This window comes from Heteronotia binoei, chromosome 15 (genome assembly GCF_032191835.1).
Source record: "Heteronotia binoei isolate CCM8104 ecotype False Entrance Well chromosome 15, APGP_CSIRO_Hbin_v1, whole genome shotgun sequence".
Taxonomy (NCBI): Eukaryota; Metazoa; Chordata; class Lepidosauria; order Squamata; family Gekkonidae; genus Heteronotia; species Heteronotia binoei.
Window position 1 is genome coordinate 47,344,428 of NC_083237.1, and position 21,346 is coordinate 47,365,773.

The following is a 21,346-nucleotide window of genomic DNA, read 5'->3' on the forward strand; positions in this document are numbered from 1 at the left end:
CAGCGGGAACAACCATTCCCTTTTGGGCAACTCGCTGGAGGCTGCTTCGCACATTACGGCAGCAAATGCTAAAAATGGACCGTGTGTCTGCTCCGTTCTGTCCTGCAGCACGTGAGGCAATGACACTTTTGTTTTTTTTTAACACCATGGGAAAGTTGTGGAAATACTCTCTGTGGGGCTGTAACAGGCTCCGGCTCTCCAGCCTGTGCTTCTGCTGCTCAGGGGCGCCAATTAAAATGCACACACGTACAAAAGGGTTTGCACACGGCAGACTGAGAAGTGCTAAACGTGGAAAGTGTTGCTGCTTCTACTAGCAGTAGTGAAGTGATGTGTGTCAAGAAAGCTTCCCTCCAAGCACCTCAGCATAGGCCTTTATGATGCTTGGTTATGGGCATGACATGCTAAATTTTGCCTAGGTGTCACGTTCACTTCCACACTGAGTGTTCAACCCAGCTTGAATGCTAATGGAAGGTGGGGGTCCCCGGCCTGCATAGCATCATGGTGCTCTCATGCATCTTCTGGCTTTTCCTCAGCTTTCCTGCAATCTCCTGCAGAGAGCCAGTTTGGTGTAGTGGTTAAGTGTGCGGACTCTTATCTGGGAGAACCGAGTTTGATTCCCCACTCCTCCACTTGCACCTGCTGGAATGGCCTTGGGTTAGGCATAGCTATCACAGGAGTTGTGCTTGAAAGGGCAGCTGCTTTGAGAGCCCTCTTAGCTCCACCCATCTCACAGGGTGTCTGTTGTGGGGGGAGAAGATATAGGAGATTGTAAAGCCACTCTGAGTCTCTGATTTAGAGAGAAGGGCAGGATATAAATCTGCAGTCTTCGTCTTCTTCTTCATCCCTAACTGAACTCAGAACATGCGCCTCTTTTTAGAATTAGATAACTCCTTTCGGTGTGTGTGTGTGTGTGTGCCAAATTAGGCTTTCCCCGCATGACTTCAAATAGAAGAACAATTATTTACATTAATTTTGCCACCTTGAATTGTTCTTCCTTGGCAAAGCACTGTCTTTAAGTTGATAATTTTGTATGACCCACGAATGATGTTATAAATATCCAAATGGCCCTTGGCAGAAAAAAGGTTCCCCAGCCCTGTCTTAGGGTGTCCCATTACAACTCCCATTTGATGATCCATGTCTTTCTCAATTGCGATCCTCAAGCATTCAAAGGAAGTTCAGCTTCTGCTCAGCTGTGGTTCTCCTACTAAATCACAAGCCATTTGGGTTCCAGAGTCTCAGACGGACAAGGTGAAGGATATAAATTCTCTGTTTTCTTCTCTCTTTCTCTCCCCTTGGCAGCTCCAGATCAAACACGCTGTGACCGAGGCTGAAATACAGCAGCTGAAAAGGAAGGTAAGGAGGAAAGCTAAGTCAGGGGGGCGTTCTGGGGGGTGGGAGCAGCTGTAGACTGGCAGCCAGGAAACTCCTTCCTCTCGCCTTGGAGGCTAGCCAAAATCTATGCCCGAGAGTGATTTCCTGTAATACTGTAAAGTTGTTCTTCTTTGAACTGGCTTTTAATAGCTGGGCTTTTTCATATCCGTTGTGGTGTATCCTGGAAAGAGTGCTGGGGCTGGGGTTGGGCCTTGGAGCCTCAGGTTCAAATCATGCCCTGCCTCAATGCTCACTGGATGGTTTTGAGCATGTCACTGCAACAAGGTTGTGGAAAAGATAAAATTAGACAGCCTCACGTAAATCATGGTCTCCTTAAAGGAAGCATGAGACGTGCATGACGGACATATAAATTCATTGAAATATTTACTTTTTGTCAGATTTCTTGGGTTGCTGTGTCAAGTGCTGTCACCCACTCTGAGCCCTTGAGATCTAACTGGTTGGAAATCTAGATGAATGCATGTGCTTAGGGGACTCCATAGGTGGCCTCCTGACCCATATCTACCCTTCTGGTAGGTGCTGTGCAGTACTACAAGACTCCCAGCTCCTCTTCAAATCAGCTGCCTGAAATGTCTGTCTTAGCAGAGAAATGGGAGCTATATAGCCACGGAGGTCCAAGATTAGCTTCTTGATTACTGCTTCTGGGCTGTCAGTAGAGGCCATGGCTCAGTGGCAGAGCATAGGGTTTTCCTGCAGCTGGTCACAGGTTCAATCCCTGGTGTCTCCAGTTACATAGAACAAGGGCCCAGTGGGCACCTTCAAGACAAATAACATTTGTTCTAGCAGAAACTTCCATGAGTCAGAGCTCATTTTCTCAGATGGAGAGAGAGAGAGAGATGTCTGTATACATCTGAAGAAGTGAACTCTGAGGGGTGCTTCTGTTGCAATAAATTGTGCTAGCCTCTAAGGGGTCCACTAGACTCTTGTTTTATCCTGCTAGCCTCTGCGAATTTTCTCCACTTACAGATGATCCAGTAGCTAGCACTGGGAAGAACTGTTCTCTCCTGGAGAGCTGCCACCAATCTGAGTAGACAGCACTGAGTTTGGTAGACCAGCAGTCTCCCCTGGGATATGTCAGGTTCTTATGACTTCAGCTGGCATGCCGGTCAGTATCTAGGATGAGGATCTGGGAGATCTTGATTCAGATCCCTATTCCGCCATGAAGCTCATCGGGTGACCTTGGGTCAGTCACTTCCTTTCAGCCTCAGCTACCTCACAGGGTTGTTGTGAGGGTCAAATTTTGGAAGAGAGAATCCATCCTGAGCTTCTCGGAGAACAGGCAGGGTGCACAGTGCATTAGATAAACATTCTGTATCTGCTCTTTTGCCTGTTCTCTGTTGCACCCACACAAAGCTGTCTTATACGCAGGGCTTTTTTTGAGCAGGAACACATAGGAACGCAGTTCAGACTGTCTTGGTGTCAGGGGGTGTGGCCTAATATGTAAATGAATTCCTGCTGGGCTTTTTCTACAAAAAAGCCCTATGTGAAACAATGGTGGTGTCAGGGGTTGTGGCCTAATATGCAGATGAGTTCCTGCTGAGCTTTTTCTACCAAAAAAGCCCTGCTTATACCGAATCAAACCTTTTGTCTATCAAGGTCATTCTTGTCAACTCTGACCGGCAGCTGCTCCCCAAGGTTTCAGGTGGAGGTCTTTCACATCTCCTACTATCCAATCGGCTGTTGTAGGTTTTCTGGACTGTGTGGCCAGTTGTTTGAACTGGAGATGCCAGGGCTTGAGCTTGGGGCCCTCTGCACACAAAACAATAGCTCTGTCATAAAGCCATGGCCCCCTCCTCAGGCTTTCTTAGCTATCTTTGGGATGGATCAAGCATGGTTGTAAATAAATTAAAATTTAAAAACAAACCAACCCTGAGGAGCCTTAGTTCCTCCCATGACTTAGCCATCCCCTCATCCATCTCCTTTGTGTCCCATCCTGTTGAGAAAAGGCTATGGAGTTCGGGAATGTAGTGGCGGTGGTTGGGTTTCGTTTTGTTTTTTTACACAATTAAAAAGGGGCGTGATAAACATTTTTGAAAATGTGGCTGCGATCACACTCACTAAACTGCGCTTTCAATCCACTTTCAATGCACTCTCCAACCGGATGTTGCCATTTCAACACAGTAAAATCCAGTTGGAAAGTGCATCGTTTAGCGTGTGTGGTCACAGCCTATGTATAGTGTGGAAAAACAGGATAAGATTTTTGTCTTCCTCCCTCTTTCGTAATTTTTGAACTCGGGGAGTCCCCCATGAAACTAATGCTTAGTAGATTCAGAACAACCCCAAGGAAAATGTCTGTTTGCACAATGTGAAAATTGAGGCGGGACTCCACTGATGTTTTGCATTCATGGATATTAGTTAAGGTGGCTTTAGAAAAGGGATTAGAGATATTCCTGTAGGATGGGTCCCTCCACGGGGGGCATGACAGCTAAACAGAATCTGCATGTTCAGAGGTGGTGTGTCTCTGAACACCAAAGGTAAGTAAAAGGGGATGAATGTTGCCTTTACTCCCTGCTTGTGAGCTGCTAAGAAGCATCAGGCTGGCTGCTGTGGGAAGGAGGGTGCTGGCCTGGGAAGACCTCTGTCTGATCCAGGAAACCTCTTCTACACCTCAGCTGCAGTCCATTGAACAAGAGAAAGCCCGCTGGCGCCTGGAGAAAGCCCAGCTCGAGCAAAGTGTGGAGGAGAACAAGGAGCGGATGGAGAAGCTGGAGGGCTACTGGATGGAGGCCCAGAACTTGTGCCAGGCGGTGGATGAGCACTTGAAAGAGACCCAGGCTCAGTATCAGACCCTGGAGCGGAAGTACAGCAAAGCCAAGCGACTCATCAAAGAGTACCAGCAGAAGTAAGTCTTCTCTTTGTGCTCCCCAAAATCCCACCTCTTTGCCCCAGAAGTGGGTCTTCCAAGATTTCTCTGCACATCAAGTAGCCAGAACTCGGAGACTGGCATCCAGAAGAAGCAGCGGGTACTAGGGGTGAGCATTCGGTTTGGCCAAACTGAATACAACCCTGAATAACAGCTGGTTCAGCTGCATTCAGTGCCGTATGCAGCCGAATCAGATTATTCGATCTGATTCGGCTGCCAAATACAGCAGTATCGAATAGCCATCGAAATTTGGTGGCTATTCATCTCCCTTATACTCTATGGGCCATTGAAGTCAATGACAAAATAGAGTATAATGAATGGCAGCTGGAGGGGAGGAGGTTTAAGGGAGATGCACCAAATCTGCAGCGCAGCTGCAGGAGCCTATCCCCTCCAGAACCTCTAAGTTTCAAAAATATTAGAACCTCCAAGTTTCAAAAATATTCTATGGGTAGCCAAAGAGGGTGCCCCTATCCCACCATTGTTCCCTTTGGGCCATTGAAGTCAATTGCAAAACATAAGAGTATAATCTGGGGACTGGAGGGCAGGAGATTTGAGAGAGAGGCACCAAATTTGCAGTGTAGCTGAAGGAACCTCTCCTCCAGAGGGTCCCCAAAATCCAAAAAGATTGAACGAGGGGGTTTCCATTTTGTGGGACCCCAAAGAGGTTTCTCTCCTTCCTCATTGCCTCCTATGATAGGAAAAACTCGCAAACACAAGCAGCAGTCAGATTCTCCTAGAGAATCTGTGTAGTGGAAAGTAACTGTGGTGAGGATGGTTGTTTGCAGGGAGCATAAGAGTGCTGTGTGCCCAGCAGAAAAAGTGCCACTGTGGCAATGCCAGTACCACACACAGGACCTTAGTTCAAATTTGAGAATCCCTCTGAGTTACAAACTGAGCGGGGTGCTTTCTGCAGGGGCCGCAGCATGGAAACAGTGCATTGAACACACTGGTGCTAAGCAGTAGAGCTCTGCACCAATCTAATAGTGAGCAGCCCTACTATTCAGGGATATTTTGCCCCCGAATAACCCCGAATCTGAATTTTAACAGATTTTTTTTTTATGCAACCCTAGTGGACCCATGATACAGATCACCAGGTGGTAGCAGGACAGAAGGAGAGCCTGGTCCACCCTCTCACCATCATTGTTCCCATTTCTAAAAGTGTTTGAAATGTACTAGATTCTGTACAATGTTTAGAGTCATGGTGGTGCAGAAGTGTAGACTGGCCATTATGGCCATTGGATTTTTTTCCTGAAGGCCAGTGGCCTTCCCTCCCACCTGAGATGGACCAGTCCAGTGGTAAGGAGGGTGCTTCCCAGCGAAATTGGGCACAGCATAGGGTAAGGACCACCCAGTTAGGTTGTCCATGGCAAAGACACTGTCCAGTCTGATTGAGTCACACATGGAGAAGGCATTGCCTAATGGAATCACATATCTCATGGCAAAAACACCACCCAACCCTGTTACGTCCCTTAGGTGAAAGGCATCAGCCTAGTCAAATTGTGCACACCAAAGGCACTGCCTGACCTGGTCAAGTCTTGACTGCATGTTGGCTGACTAGGTAGACAAGGAGGATGCCACGGCACATCCTTTCTAGCCCAGTTTACAGTGCAGTCCAAAGCAAAGTTCAGGTAGCCCATCAGCTTCTGGGTGCAATTCAAAGCACCGGTTCTTATCTTTGGGGCTTAAAGAGTTTGAATGACCACCCCTCTTCCTACAGTCCAGCCCAGCCCACCAGTTAGCATCCTCCCCCCCCCCCATACACCTGCAGAGTTGAGGCAGGCAGCAGTTACAAACAGAGCTTTCTCTGTGGTGGCACCCCATCTCTGGAGCACCTTCCCCCTTGACAGTTACCTGGCTCCTACCTCATTGTCTTTTCCTGTCCTAGAACAAAATATTTCTGGTCACCTGAGCCAAAAACCAAAGTTTTATCCCACCTTTTAGCTATCTTATATTTATCACCTTGACCTTTTATTTTCTACCCCACTGATGTTTTATGGCTTACAGGAGTTAATTGACCTCTGGTTTTATACCTGTGGACCATTTTACTGCTCCAAGGTTAAGTGTTATTACATTTTTATCGTTCTATTGATTTACTTTTTTTCCAATTTGCATTTATTCTTGGGTTGTTTTTTTAGCTGCCTTGAGTAGATATCTGAAGAGGAGGCATACAAATTTTCTAAAACAAGCAATCAAAAAAAGTCTGCAGGGCTTCAGATTTTCTTTTCCCAACGTGATGGCTTGTTTCTTTTTTACTGGTGGTGCATTTCATTTTGTTTATTTATTTAACCTTGAGCAAAAGTTCCGTAGGTTATGAGAAGAGAAGACTCACTAGAAAAGATCATAATGCTAGGAAAAGGCAGCAGAAGAAGAGAAAGACCCAACATGAGATGCATTGATTCAACTGAGGAAGCCACAGAGGCCCTCAGTTTGCAAGATCTAAGGCTATAAACCAGGGGTGGCCAAACTTGCTTAATGTAAGAGCCACGTAGAATAAACACCAGGAGTTTGAAAGAAAGAAAGAAGGAAGGCAAATAGATGGGAGAGGGAGGAGGAGGAAGGTGGAAAGAAAGCAACTTTAAATGCATTCTCCAAGCTGCTGGCTGTCTTGGCTTGGAGAAGTGATTTAAAGATACAGATGCCTTCTCCAAGCTGGCCGATGGGCTGTGAAGAGCCACACAATACGTGTGAAAGAGCCATATGTGGCTCCTGAGCCACAGTTTGGCCACCTCTGCTGTAAACGATAGGAGTTTTTGCAGGTCATTAATTCATAGGGTCATCATAAATCAGAAACGATTTAACACACACTTACACAAAAGGGATTTTTTTTTATTTTTTTATGGCACCCTCCCCCCACCTGCAGACTATTCCTCCAAGATAACGTGAAGATTCTCCCACCCCATTCTGCGGCATGGGTAGACCGGGTTCTGCTTGCAGGTGTTCTGATAGTTCTAAAACCGCACACTGCCCTGCTTGCCCACTCTTGTCATCTTCTTCCTTCCTATTGGATATTTTTTGCCCTTCTGACCATCTCTTTCCCATTACCCCGCCCTGCCCTCCCAGGGAGATTGAATTCCTCAAGAAAGAGACGGCTCAGCGGCGCATCCAAGAGGAGTCAGAGCTGGCCCACAAGGAGGAAGTGGACAAGCTGCAAGAGAAGGTGGGCATCAAGGACGGCTCTGGGGGCTTGCCTTGAACCCCCAGCGGCACAGGAAAGAAAGGCGAGAAGGGAAGGAAGAAAGGAGAGGGCTTGGCTGTGACTGGAGAGGCCTTGAAATCAGCTCAGGGACACGTGTGGGACTCGTGCTCTTCACTTCCTGGTGCATGAGCACATGGGTTGGGGACACACACACACAGGCGTGCCAGTTTTGCTGAACTTGTTTAGAGATGGGCACTCACGCTTGAGTCTTGCAGGATCCCAAGTGCTGGATCACTAGTTCAACTGTAGATCCTGCAGCTAAAGGGCCGGGTGGGTGGGAAGACCTGGATCCTTTGGAAGCCTGTATAGAGAACCGAATCCCAGGCCGGTGTCAGTACTGGATCCTGCATTTGAACATTGAGAGTGCTTAGCTCAGTCTTGCTGAATTCAGTGGATCCTTGCATCGTATATGGAGCCCACAGTGTGTCATCTCCCAGAACCTATGATAAAGAGAAACCTACTGGATCCCCAAATCTTCATATGCCAGATCCCATCATGGTCTCTTAGGGTTCTGTGGTTGGCTCTCTAGGTTGATTGACATTTTGCTCCCAGATTGGGCTATTTTTTTTCTCTCTCTCCATCACACATGCATATACACTCACATGCAGAGTGGATCCCTCGAGATCCCATATTGGACAACGTGATCCTGCAACAGATCTCATGGTTAAATGCTATCGATTGCCTTGCTGGGCTTTAGTGGGTCCTTCTCGCATCCTGGTTCCTGTGTCAGGTTGTTCCCATGAGTCTGTTGTGTTCAATGTGTGTGTTGTGTGTATGTATGCATCAAAAGGGGATGTCTGAAATGAAAGCTATGTAGACTGGAAAGTTCCACTAGATGAATTTCAGCAGCGGCCCCTGCAAGAAACTCATAGTGTTGCCCAGAAAATCCTAATCACTGGCAAACATTAGATCTCTTTCTTCAGGGTGGACCTTTCCTTTGCTTGGTTTCGCCCACCGCCACAACCCTGTCTTCCTGGAGACTGAGCACGCAAGTGCATGCTTATGTCTGTGTGCACATCCTGTCCTTGCTGGTGCATTGGTGAGGTGCCAGTTGCTTGAGGAAAGAGGGAGGACCACTGAAACAGGGGTTTCCAAAGTTACTTGCAAGCACCAGTCTGCTTCATGCAGGATTGTTATCGCTGCATGTGATTAGCTGACTGCAACACAAAGAAATGGCACTACTATAAACTCACTTGTCAACTAGCAGCCACTGCAACTGGTTAAAAGGAGCAAGTCCACGGTAATCAGATACATCCCAGTCCACGCTCCATTGAAGTGAATCGGCCCCTCCTGTCTTACATTGACAGAAGCCCAAAGGTGGAAGCAGCATCTGCAAGAAGCTGCTTACAGCAGGCAGATAGCTTTATGTGATTAGCAAAGGACATTATGTACAGCAGGAAAAGCTGTAGCATCCACAACTCCCTAGCCTTCCCTGCTTTCCAAAGCAGAATTAAGGAGCCCTTTCACCATTATCTTGGACAGTCAATCAAAAGTGAACTTTCCTGTAGTGAAATCTGAGCATTTCAAATGGGTTCTAGGGAGGGGTGGAATTCCAGTAGGAGCTCCTTTGCATGTTAGGCCAAACCCCCTGATGTAGCCAGTCATCCAGGAACTTACAGAAAAGAGCTTTCTAAGCTCTTGAAGGATTGACTACAATCAGGAGGGTGTGGCCTAATATGCAAAGGAGCTCCTGCTAGAATTCCACCCCTGATCCTAGGAATGGTTCTGCTGCCCATTGGCTGTAGCTGCAATTCTAAGAACATTTCCTGGGAGCCCCAGGGAATAAAATGGAGCTTGTTTCTCAGTAGATCTGCTTAGGCTTGCTCCCTCTATCACTGTTTTGAAGGTCAATCCACACAAACGACTTTGGCCTGCCTTGTTTTCCTAGAAACAAATCCAGAGATCTGCTCCTCATTTCCAGCCTCTGGTTCCACCCCCCTGCTGACATCTTGGTCTGCTCCCCATTTAAGCTTCTGGCCAGCATTTCCTCCTTTTGCAACTGCAAGCTGGGCCCCACTTAACCTGAAGATGGTTGCATCCAAGATTTATGGACCAGTTGCCTTGATAGGAAGAACAAGGGAAGCCCCTTCTAGCAGGATATAGATAGCAGAAAGGCCTCTCTTTGACCAAGTGTGCACTAGAATTGCATAATGCGGAGGGGGGATGGTTCCAAAGGAGTTTCTCTAGAATAGTCTCAAGATCTTGCATGACAGTTTGCTCATTTAGTTAAAAGCATATCCTGGCCAAACAGCAATAAGTTTAGAATTGGATGTGAAGTACAAAATGAGTATGGGATTCAAGTCAGCTATCCTGCTCAAAACGCAATCTCCTACCCATCCACGCAGCCCAAACAGAGGGTTTCTGAAAACTGGTCAGGTAGGTCTCCAAAGCAGATCACCTCAGACAAGAAATATCTCTGTTGCAATCTTGGCATGACTCATGGTTACACATTTCAGAAGTGTGCTCTTGGTAGATTTTAGGGTTTCTGCTGGGCTGGAGGGAAGAGGACCTCTGGGTGATTGAATCTGGTTGAGGCTTCATAGATGGCACCTTAAGCCACCTGATGCCTGGAACAAAATACCTGGTCATATTGATCATTGTATTTCACAAACCAGCCCTGTTGGTCCCAGCGGAAGCCACGAGTAAACTGGTCTCCTTTCCTGATGGGAGGAAGAAGCATCTTATACCTAGGAAAAAATTGGTATAGGGGATGTCACCTCATTTGGATTTCTAGGCCTGCATCCTTGTCCATATCTCTTTTGAATGGTTTGATGTGCATCTGTTTGATGATGGCTTCAGTCCCAAGAACCATGGCAGAGATTCTTTAGCACACCATGTCAACATCAGATAGTTGGAGGGGTTACTAACTGGAATCAGCAAGCCTGATTTACAGATCCAGTTAGGGTTCAGAAAAAGTCTGCTATGCTTTCTGGTTGCACTAGGTTACAAGCCAGCTGCCCGGGAGTGGAGGACAACCCATGTGAAAATCCATGGATTATCCCATAGACATCCCATTGCAGCCCATAGTTGTGTGCTGAACACAGTTCTTTGCAACTGCAGTAACGTGCACCAAGCCTTCTGTTGCTTTGGGTCAAGGCCACAGCTAGCTCAAAAACTTCAAGTGGCATTCATGCAGTGTTGGGCATTGTGTAGTCATTGCAAATGAACATTGTACTGCAAATGAATTTTCCTGTGAGGACAAGACAGTCCAGAAGGTAAACGTTCATTGTAGTGCAGCATCGAATTATATATGGATGAAACCTTAGACACACACATATGCAGGGAGAGAGGGAACCCCAATTTTACAATTTATCTTCCAACCTTTGGTTGAAGCTTTGAATGTATAAACCAGTCAAGTGAGTTTTCAATAGTTCCATCCCAGGATGCTTCAGTCATAAGGAAATTTGGATCCTGGCCGTGGGATCAATCATGCAAAAAAAAAATTGGCTAAGATCAAAGTTGGTTTTGATTTGACTTGTGCAATGTGTTCTGGGAGTACTATTGTGGAGCCCAAGCAGGGGCTTTCTGGGTATTTTTTTCCCACGTACTTGAACTAGCAAACCAAACCATTCAGAAGCAGCATGGACAAGGTCCTCGGTCCATGGCCACACAAAGATATCCAGCACTCCCCTCGATTCCCTCTCTGTTTCAACATTTCCCCCCACAAAGCCTTTCTTCCTTGTAATCCGATGACAACTTGGAGTTGCCATTTAGGGACAGAATCTGCCCTGCTTTTCTGGCTAGCCCTGTGCCTCCTTCCTGGGTCCTCTCCTCCCCAACCTTCCCCTCTGTAACTCTCTTCCTGGAGATATCCTTTTTACCCCCTTTCTGTTGTGTGTTTTTCAGATCTCTGAACTGGAGGCGAAGCTGCAGACTTTGAAAAATTCCAACCCGACTTAAAAACAAAAAAAAGAGAGAGCAGAGAAAAAAAAACATATAAACAAACCAGAGCAATTAATTCTTCTTCTTCTTACTACTACTACTACTACTATTATTCGCAAGGGACATCTGTAGACGTTTGTCCCAGACATGCCCACTCTTTATTCTTCCCCTGTCCTTTGCCTGATGCCCTGTTCCCCCTTCCCCCCGGGAAGCCAGACCCAGCACAGCCTGAACCTCCACAGCGAGGATAGCCGGTCAACTTAAATTCTTGGGCAGGGTGCAGGAGAGCGAGGCCATGAAAGAGCGGGTGGGTAACTTTCATGAGGGGGGACTGCAAAGAGGCACAACCCAGTCACCTCTCAAAGGTGGTGCATCGTTGTTCAGTTTCCATGTCCAGTGTGCGTCTTGTGTCAACTGAATGGAAGGACCGTGGAGGGCGGGGAGGTGGCAATCTCGTCTGTCCAGCATTCTGTGTCTCCTGTCCTGTTCGCCTGATGGAACATCTATGCTGTAACAGCAGGACCAAGACCTGTTGCTGCCCCCCCCCCACTGCAGTCCCCAGGTTCCACAGATTGTCTTCTTGGCCCTCCAGTAGCACAGGTGGCAAGCTGCAACACTGCAGGACTCCGCTGGTGAGAAGTGAGACCAGCTCTTTCTGTTTCCTTTCCTGGATCTTAAATCTTTTGGGGAAAAGGGGTTGCGGGGGGAATGGGGGCGGGGCAGTCTTTGGGGCTTTGGGGTTGGACGATCTTGCCTTTAATTTTTCCATCCTTTTGGACAATATGGAATCCATCGTTTTCTATGTTTCGTGCAATGGTGGGAAATATGTCTGTGTATTTTTATTTTATTTTTTACGGAGGGGGTGGCGGTCAGGAGGAGAATTTGCCGGCAGCCAGCTTTGGGACTGCGAAGAGGTTTGGACTTCCTGAACCCCCTGCTAACAACTGGATGACTTTGGCACCAGGAAGAGAACCTCTTTTTGCCATGTTTTGTTTTCTCCGTGTTGCGTTTTTCATTCATGTCATCTGAGATGATTTTTTTTTTTTTGGACGTTAAAATCCTGGAGTTTTGCTCATGGGACAGTCCTGGGAGAACTGAGCATTCAGACCTCAAGCAAACCATGTGTCAGATACTTGTAGCCACTCACCGAGACTTTTTGGGTAACTATGGAACAGAGCTGAAAAGAGCCTCTCTTTTCCTCAAGGGGAGGGAAGAGCCATCTCTGGCTGCTTGAGTGAGCCAGCTGTTACCTTGGTTCTGCTCCAGCTACTCTGCAATCGATCATTGGAGACCCATGAGGCTTCTGCCACAGGCCGCTCACATGCTGTGGGTCAGTGGTGCATCGGTTAGCAACAGGATCCCCTGAGGAGATGGCCAATTACAGCTGGGCAGCAGCTGAAAGGAAAACCCAAGTCCTTCAAAGTATGTGATAAATCTTGGGTAACATTCGACTGTAAAACCCAACTTCATTCCAGAATGAAGCAGAGGCTGTGATAGCATATATATGTCCCTTGTTTTGCATCTCACGCCCACCTTCCGGGGACATTTCGTTTTGGGCCTGGTGGCTGCAGTTGCCCCGCCGGTCCATCCGTAAAGCAACACAATGATGTCAGAGTTTGTCTGTTTGGATTCCCGCTCTTTGGCCTCAGAGGCTTTCCTTTTTTCCAGAAGAGCAGCTGAGAAAACTGGTGTCAGCAGCAGGGCCCAAAGCACTGTGAGAAGATAAGGAAAGCCCTGCTGGATCATAACAATGGGCCATCTAGTCCAGAATCCTGTCTCTCACAGCGGCCAACCAGTTCCTTTGGAGGGTCAACAACAGGGCATAGAGGCTGAGGCATTCCTCTCTCAGTGACTACCTGGGTTATTTAAAAAAAGCTTTTTCAGGAAGCAGCCCAACCCCCCCCCCCACCAGAGGCTGACGGCCAATCAGAAACACTGCTGTTGGTCTCTAACTCACCACCATGCTTTGAGGGATCATCTTCAGTCTCCTTCCTCACCTGTTTAATCAGACAGCAAAATTCTATGAGTCCAAGTCCCCCATAATTAGGCACAATTGGTAATCCTAGCCAAATCATTCTGGGCCGAGTCACAACATTACACACAACAACAATCCAAGAGACTCGAGGGAAAGAGAATGCAGAGGGACTCTTCACAAAATGGTGGCCATAACACTTGAAAGCTGCTTTCCCCCCATAGCTGATGTTAGTGGCATAAGGAATCCCTACAACAGTTACTAGGAGTCACTAAGAATGCATAGTACAGCTGTGGCAATTCCACATGACCCAGATTCCATGTGGCCCAGATATCACCTCCATCCACAGGACTGATGTTTGAATCAGTCTCGTCTCCAGAAAAAGACATTCGTGTTCTTTCTTTTTTTTACTTGTTTCTCCTACCAATTTCTATTGTTGCTGCCTTCCTGGGAATCCCCCCCCCCTCTCAGGACCCATTCACGGGCACAGGGTTTCAGTGATCGCTACTTTTGGAATTAGCATGGAGTAGCCTTGATCACAACTCATACAAGATAATCTTTCCCCAGACTGAGCCAGTGCGAGTTGGGAAGTGTCAATGTTCACCAGTTTCTTTCAGCTGCTCTCTCAGATATTGAAACAGGAAAAAATAATACGTTGTAAAAATGGGTGCAAATCCATCAAAGCTTCTCCCCCCGCCCCCTGCTGAGGAACCCGCCTGCTGCTTCATTCACATTCCCTTCAGTATTTCTTTTTTTCTGGCACAACTGTTTGCTATGTCTTCAAGGCTTTGCCCAGCTTCTCCCTTGCAGAGTCAAGTCCAAAATGTATTTTGTAAAGTGATTGCTGGAAAAGTCACTTTTTTTCCTCTCAAAAAGCCAAAATGATGTTTTTTCAAAGGCCTGTAAATTATTACACACACACATACACCCAGCAGTATTGTATTGGGAAAGGATTGTTCTTAAAAGTTTTGTCTCTAAACTGGAAAATGTGGAAAACGTTTTCTCTCTCTCCCACAAGCTTTCCACATAGAGGGCGTATCTCTTGACTCTAACTTGAGAGGCATGCCCCTCTTACTGTTTACTTCTTGTGGGGTATACTATTAGGAGGTGAGGAGGAGACCTCCCTTTGAAATCTCACCTTCCACTATGATTCCGACAGTAACTGGATGTGAGTTTCAGGGCCTATGTCGCGGAGATGTTTGCAGTCATTGGCTGGGCCTGCTTTGGAGGGTGGGCTAACACTTTGACCTCCATCCGTGGCCCAGAAAGTTCCAGAACCCGTAATGAGAAGATGGAGCTCCTTCAGGAGAGAAATCTGCCATATTTCCTTAATATGTATCATAACTGCCAGGTATGCTTGTTTGGTTCCCCTCCCCTCACATGGAATTTTCATTTCTTCCTTGAGGAACTTGCGTTTCAGATGTACAGAATCCACTGTTCTTTGGAGGCTTTTCCTTACCTGGTTTGGCTGCTTTCTAATGGTGAAAACTGTTATTACTGTTCCACCACACACACACGGACGACAATGAGACACTGGTGCCCTGCTCAAAGCTGCTTCGTTGTGGGTTAGACTGCCTTTGCGTACTCTTGCTGGTTCTGCTCGCCAATTCATCAGGCGGGGGACAAAATGGTGGGACTGTTTTTCTGGGCATGCTTGTATGAGTGGATGGAGGATTCTTAAGTGTCGTGATTGCTAAGCAGGGAACCTGGCTGTGGCAGTTTCTTCTGGATTAAATAATCCCTAATTAAAAGGTGAGACGTGTGCAAGATGACTGTTTATTCTGTGGCTGAGGAAACGGTTTAGGACCACTTTGGCATCCTTTTGACACTGCAGTGGTCAAATGATGTGTCATCCAGAAGCCCAGATCTGCTTAGAGCTCTGTTCACTTCAGAAAATGAATATGTTCTGTGGTGTGGGAGGTTGCAAATTACCTAGGCCATGATTGGGAGACATCACTGGTGCGAGCCTTTATCTCACTTCCTACTTTGTGGACAATACACTGCCACGATCTCCTACAGAACATATGGAGCTTCCAGGTCATTCGGGGTTTCAGAGGCAGGTAACACTGTGGCCTAGAGCCCATGAAGTTATGGGAATCCTCTTTCCCCTTTGAGGGACACAGGGATAGTCTCTTAGGAGAAATAAGGTGCTCCCCTCCCCGTACCCAGGGTTAAGTGGATAAAATTGATTTTCACCCAAGAAGTTGGTCTAAGGTGTACAGTAAGTCTAAGAGGTAAACAGTAAATGGACGCAGGTGAGAAGGGGGGGAATATATTGAGGGGGTGGTCAAGATGTAATGTTCTGGAAAATAAATAAGAAATCATCTTAAATTTTAATTTAATCTCCTTTACACAGGTATAAATGTGTATGTATATAATATATATATGTATGTATGTATGTACGTATTGTTCCTGGTTTTGTATTCCAATTGTCCTTTCATCCGGTCATATCAGATAAACAGCAGGTCTTTGTTTCCACCCTGTTCAGTTTTTCAAACGCTGATATGTTCTTGGGGGGAGAGCCCTTGCACAATCATGTACCGCCACCATTGTTCATCAAGCAACTTTCACAGCAGGACAGAGAGAATTTCCTATTGACAAAATGGGTGGGATGGAATCGGAGAGGGATAGTATAAAAACCCTCATGAACTGGACGGTACTATGTAATCTAAAAACAAGTTTAAAGCATCACGGAGCGGCAAGTCATGGAAATCTGACCATGAGGTGCATTTACTCTGTGTTCTACAGCTGAAGTGTACAACTTCGTGATTGGTTGATGATGTGTCATGTGCCTCAAGTCATCATTAACTTGATCTGAACAAGCAATTGTTTGTTAAAGTCCTTCTCTCTCCCTGCCCCCCCATCCCTTTATGTTGAATGGCTTTTGTGTTGGCTTTGCTTTTCCATGTGGCAAAGGTCCCCAAGGATCAAGGCAGATTAAAGATGCGTAAGTGAAAACAAAGGCCAACTCAACTGTGGCAGCTTCCATGCAGGGTGGCCGTGTTCATGGCCATGTGTGTGAGGAAGAGAATTCAATCTTTCCTCTCCAAACATTCTGAAGTCTCAAGGTATGCATTGCCCTTCCATCTTTTGCATATCCGGGGGGGTTCTTCCCATCTCAGTTGGAGGAGTTCAGAATGCATGCCTGGCACAGGAGATAGGACCTAAAAGGAGAAAAGAAGCCTCTTGAACCAGATAGGCATTTGGAAAGAGTCACACATGTCATAGATGTTTCCTCTCCTTTCAACCTTCCCTCAAGTTCCTTCTATTTATTTAGGTATTTAAACCCCATTTTTCTCTACTGTGGAGACCCAACGCAACCTACAACATAGTCCTCCTCTCCCTTTTATCATCACAACAGCAACCCCAGGAGGTAATAATTAATCATTATTGTATGGCACAGTGCACAGCATAGCCAGGAGATCTTACGATTGTTTGGCAACCAGAAGTTCTAGTTCTTTTAGGGTTATGCACCACTAGATGGCGAGCTAGACTTGTTTTTAAGGTGAGAGGTGTTAAAGCCAAGGCCAACCCTGTTTAGATGACAAGACTGGGCTAGCCTGGTCAGGGCACCCCATGAAGTAGTTTAGGCTGAGAGAAGGTGACTGACAGATCTCCCAGTGAGCCACAGTGGCAAAGTGGGAATTTGAACCTGAATCTCCAGATTCTAGACCTATTGTCTTTATGTATTATACCAGTCATTATCAACCTTTTGATAAAGAGCACCATCCTGTCAAAGAACCTGGGTCCTACTAGGAACACACAAAGCTGCCTTATACTGAATCAGACCATTCATTCATCCATCAAGAACAGTATTGTCAACTCAAGACTGGAAGCAGCTCTCCAAGGTGCCAGGTGGAGATCTTCTACATCCCCTCCCGCTTGGTCCTTTTAACTGGTGATGCGTGGAATCAAACCTGAGACTTCTTGCACACCAAGCAGATGCTGTGCCACTGAGCCAGAGCCCCTCCTGTGATAGAAATAAAAAGCCCACTTTTTTCCCAGAGAAGGATATTTATACATTTATAGACAGTAAGTTTTCAGGGCATAAAAATTGCAGAAACTCAATGGGTTATCCCCGGTAAGTAGAGTCAGCGGCTGGACATATGGAATGAGGCAGAGAGAACTCTCAGGGACTGTTCTGAGAAATCTGTCCCACCTAGACTATTTCTATATATCACTGGTAGTATCACTGCCACTGGCTGAGAATCTGTGTGCTATGCCATGCTAACTATCCATGCACAGACTGGGTGTTCCGCTGGGCCTACCTCCGTGGTCTCATCCTCTGGAAAAGTGTGTCCTGTATACACCTCTGGAATGCAGTCAGTGAGGGCAGTGAAGGCCTTACCTCTGAGAGGTAACTGATTTGTGATGAAAACCAAGAGTATGGGTGGGTGCCTTGGTTGTAGCTTGTACCTAGTATCATGTGAAAATAGAAGGCAACCAAGAGATTTTGCACAGAATGCTTCAGAAGTATGCTCAATTTGTGCATGCACATGGTGCATCTCTATAGCATAAAATGTAATTTACTTCTCAGTAGCTGAAAGCTACCCTTTAAATGGTCAATGGAGGAAGTGTATTAAGGGTGAGGGAGCCCCTGCTAGGTAGATGTCTATAGCTCTTAGAATGGTAAGTATAACCAGGGCTTTTTTTTTGTAGCAGGAACATCTTTGCATATTAGGCCTGACGTAACCAATCCTCCAAGAGCTTACAGGCTCTTAGTACAGGGCTTACTGTAAGCTCCAGGAGGATTGGTTACATCAGGGGTGTGTGGCCTAATGTGCAAAGGAGTTCCTGCTACAAAAACCACCCTGAGTATAACAAGCACCATCATGGTGGAATTGGCCTGCAGGCTCTGTTCTGCCCTGCCTTCCAAGGTTTTCCCATCCCCTGGAGAGGTTTCTCTTTCTTGGGTAGCCTGCCACCACCTCCTGAACTTTGTAAGGAATTGCCCACTGGAAGGGTCAAGGCCTTCAGCTTCCCTTCAAACTTCTGAGGCCTCTCCCACTGCCCAACCTGGTCGAGAGCCAGTTCGGTGTAGTGGTTAAGTGCATGGACTCTTATCTGGAAGAACCGGGTTTGAATCCCCACTCCTCCACTTGCACCTGCTGGAATGGCCTTGGGTTAGCCATAGCTCTGGCAGAGGTTGTCCTTGAAAGGGCAGCTGCTGTGAGAGCCCTCTCAACCCCACCCACCTCACAAGGTGTCTGTTGTGGGGCGAGAAGGCCTAGGAGATTGTAAACCGCTCTGAGTCTCTGATTCAGAGAGAAGAGCGGGGTATAAATCTGCAATTCTTCTTCTTCATCATCATCACAGGGACAGTTCCCTGGAGGAACAGCCACTTGCTAACTGCCTGTCTTCCCCCTGGCACTCCTTTTAAAATAGTGTGTCCGAGATGGTGAATGTCTATGTGGTACAGAGAACCACAACCAGCATCCAAAGTTATAAAGTATTTATTAAAAAGAAAATGTTCACAAGCATACTTTTGACACAGCACCAAGGATTTAAAAGGAATGGGTGGAACACATCCTCTGTCCCTTTCTACATATGCCCTATTATATGTTAAAATATAGGACAGGCTCCTAAAGCCTAGGAAGTTACAAATCTCTACAGAGCCACCATTATCTCCAGGGGTGGAATTCTTGCAGCAGGTCCTTTGTATATTAGGTCACACACCTCTGATGTAGCCAGTTCTCCAAGATCTTACAAAAAAGAGCCTTGTAAGCTCTTGAAGGATTGGCGACATCAGGAGTGTGTGGCCTAATATGCAAAGAGCTCCTGCTAGAATTCCACCCCTGATTTTCTCAAAGCTTCCTGTAGCTCTCCAAGACAACACATGGTTAAATGGCTGCCTTCTACAGACCTCAGTTAAGAGTTCTATCTACCCTGATGGACCCAGCACACACACACAAAAACCTTTCTTCCTTGCTCCCCTGAGTTTCATTGCCTCTCTTTCCCCCACTTACTGACCAGGTCAGTGAAGTGTTTCTGGGAGCTTCTTCCTGGAGATTGTTCCTGGAGCCTTTCTAGTCTAAAGTTCTCCAAATCTCTGTTCCTTGCTTGGAGAAGGGGGAGAGCTGGACCCACCCATTATCTCTTCTGCTAGATCTATTAGCATTCGTAGGAAGGTAAGCTGGAAAGCAATTGGACTGACTTCCTCTCTTCCAGTCTGTTCTCTACCTGTGGGTGGGGTGGACTTTTCAAACTCAACATGAAAGTTTTGCTCATTCCAAACATCCAAAGAAAAATATCTTCACAACAATAATAGTATTCTCCAAAGACATGAGAGAGTTTGTACATCATCCTGCAATACTTAAAACTGGGCTTTTCCACATGCATTACTTCGTTGCTTGTGTGTCTGTATTGCACTGAAGGTCTTTCTTTTCTTTTTCACACATGGTTTTCCTCCCTGTAGTGGTTGCTTCAATATTACATCCTGGCTTATTCTCAGGCATTTAAAAATGTTAGGAAATAAACTGGAGACACACCCATAAAATATCAAAGTGACCACTAGAGGAAGCAAAACATGTACAGAAAAGGGGGGGGGACCGCAACACAATAGAAGTGCACAAGAAACAAAATAACACATGTGGAAAAGCCCACTGTCCATGTAAGACATGGTGGCATCACATACTGCAGCCTATGGTGGAGGGATTGCGGCTTGTGTAAGGCAGCCTAGCAGAATGGCCAATGAAGGGTGTGCTGATTCTGAGCTTGGTTTCTTATCCAGCCAATCAGATCTGGCAACCAGCTGATGCCACCATTCTGTAACAAAGGGCTTCTGTCTACCGGGGTCCTGATCCTACTCTATCCATGTCCCACTGTTATCTGTATAAGGGCAAGATCAACAAGTGGAACTGCCCTACCCCAAATCAGACCACTTTCCTGTCAACGTCAGTATTGTCTACTAAGGTGGGCAGCAGCTCTCTGAGATTCCAGGCTGAGGTCGTGCACATCAACTACTGACTGATCCTTTAACTGGAGATGTTGGGGATTGAACCTGGGACTTTTGCATGCAATGCAGATGCTCTGCCACTGAGCTGCAGCCCCTGCCTGATCCATAAGCACAAGATGTTTCATTGCTGACAATGGTGAGAAGACCCCTGTTCAGAAACACACACACATCAGGAATCAAGGTCCAGATGCTAGATCACAGCAGCTATTTTTCCCTTGATGACGTGGTTTTGTTTTGCTCTTAATGGGCATAAAAAATACTGATGGGATTGAGATACATGAAGATTCCTGACTCAGGCCATTGCTCCATTACCGCCTCCTCTTAAGGTCAGCAGTTCTTCCAAGACCTCACGCAGAGATTTTTCTAAATGGAGATGCTAGCAAGGACTGGAAGCAAACTCTGCTTGCAGAGTGTGGGTGCTACCCCCTGCCTACAGTCACTGCTTAACTGGAGCTGCATTTCAACTTCCCAGAATGCAAGAATTATTCAAGTTGTTTGATGGAACTTGGGGAAGAGATGGATAAGATCAAAGTGCCAGGATTTGGGGATTATTCCTCCCATGTAGATGTCATTTGCCCAATCAGAAATACTCTCCACCAGGCTTCTTTAAGCCCCACCCTGTGTCTCTAAAGTGCTGTCAAGTCACAGCTGATATACAGCGACTCTGTAGGGTTTTCAAGGCAAGAGACTAACGGAGGTGGCTTGCCATTCCCTGCCTCTGCATACAACCCTGAAATTCCTTAGTGGTCTCCCATCCAAATGCTAACCAGGGCCAACCCTGCTTAGCTTCCAAGATCCGATGAGATCAGATTAGCCTGGGCCATCCAAGTTCAGCCTTAAGTTCCAACAGGGAAATAAAAGATTCCTGTAGTGCACTGGTGGTGGCAGCTATGAGCCATGGCTTATTCATCACTACAGAGTGCCTCCCCAAGCTCATCCTGGGCTTCCTGTTCTGGGCCTTCTTGCTCTGCTCAGGTTCCCCCTCTTCCTGCCACATGACTAGGATGGCATATCCTTGCAGCTTGATCAGTCCATACATCCGTTTTGGGGTTCAAGACAGATTCTCTATTTGGAAAGGAAAAGAGTATG

General features: G+C 46.6%; 1 protein-coding gene across 1 annotated transcript in view; it reads left to right on the forward strand.

Moving 5' to 3' along the window:
- The window catches only part of PPP1R9B (protein phosphatase 1 regulatory subunit 9B), a 95,947-nt gene extending 84,391 nt beyond the window's left edge, over positions 1-11,556 (forward strand). The window contains exons 7-10 of the mRNA XM_060255303.1: positions 1,300-1,353; positions 4,002-4,231; positions 7,313-7,409; positions 11,295-11,556. Of these exons, the coding sequence (XP_060111286.1) occupies positions 1,300-1,353; positions 4,002-4,231; positions 7,313-7,409; positions 11,295-11,348 (435 nt within the window). The 3' untranslated portion in view covers positions 11,349-11,556. The remainder of the gene's footprint in view (positions 1-1,299; positions 1,354-4,001; positions 4,232-7,312; positions 7,410-11,294) is intronic.
- Positions 11,557-21,346: the final 9,790 nt, after the last annotated feature.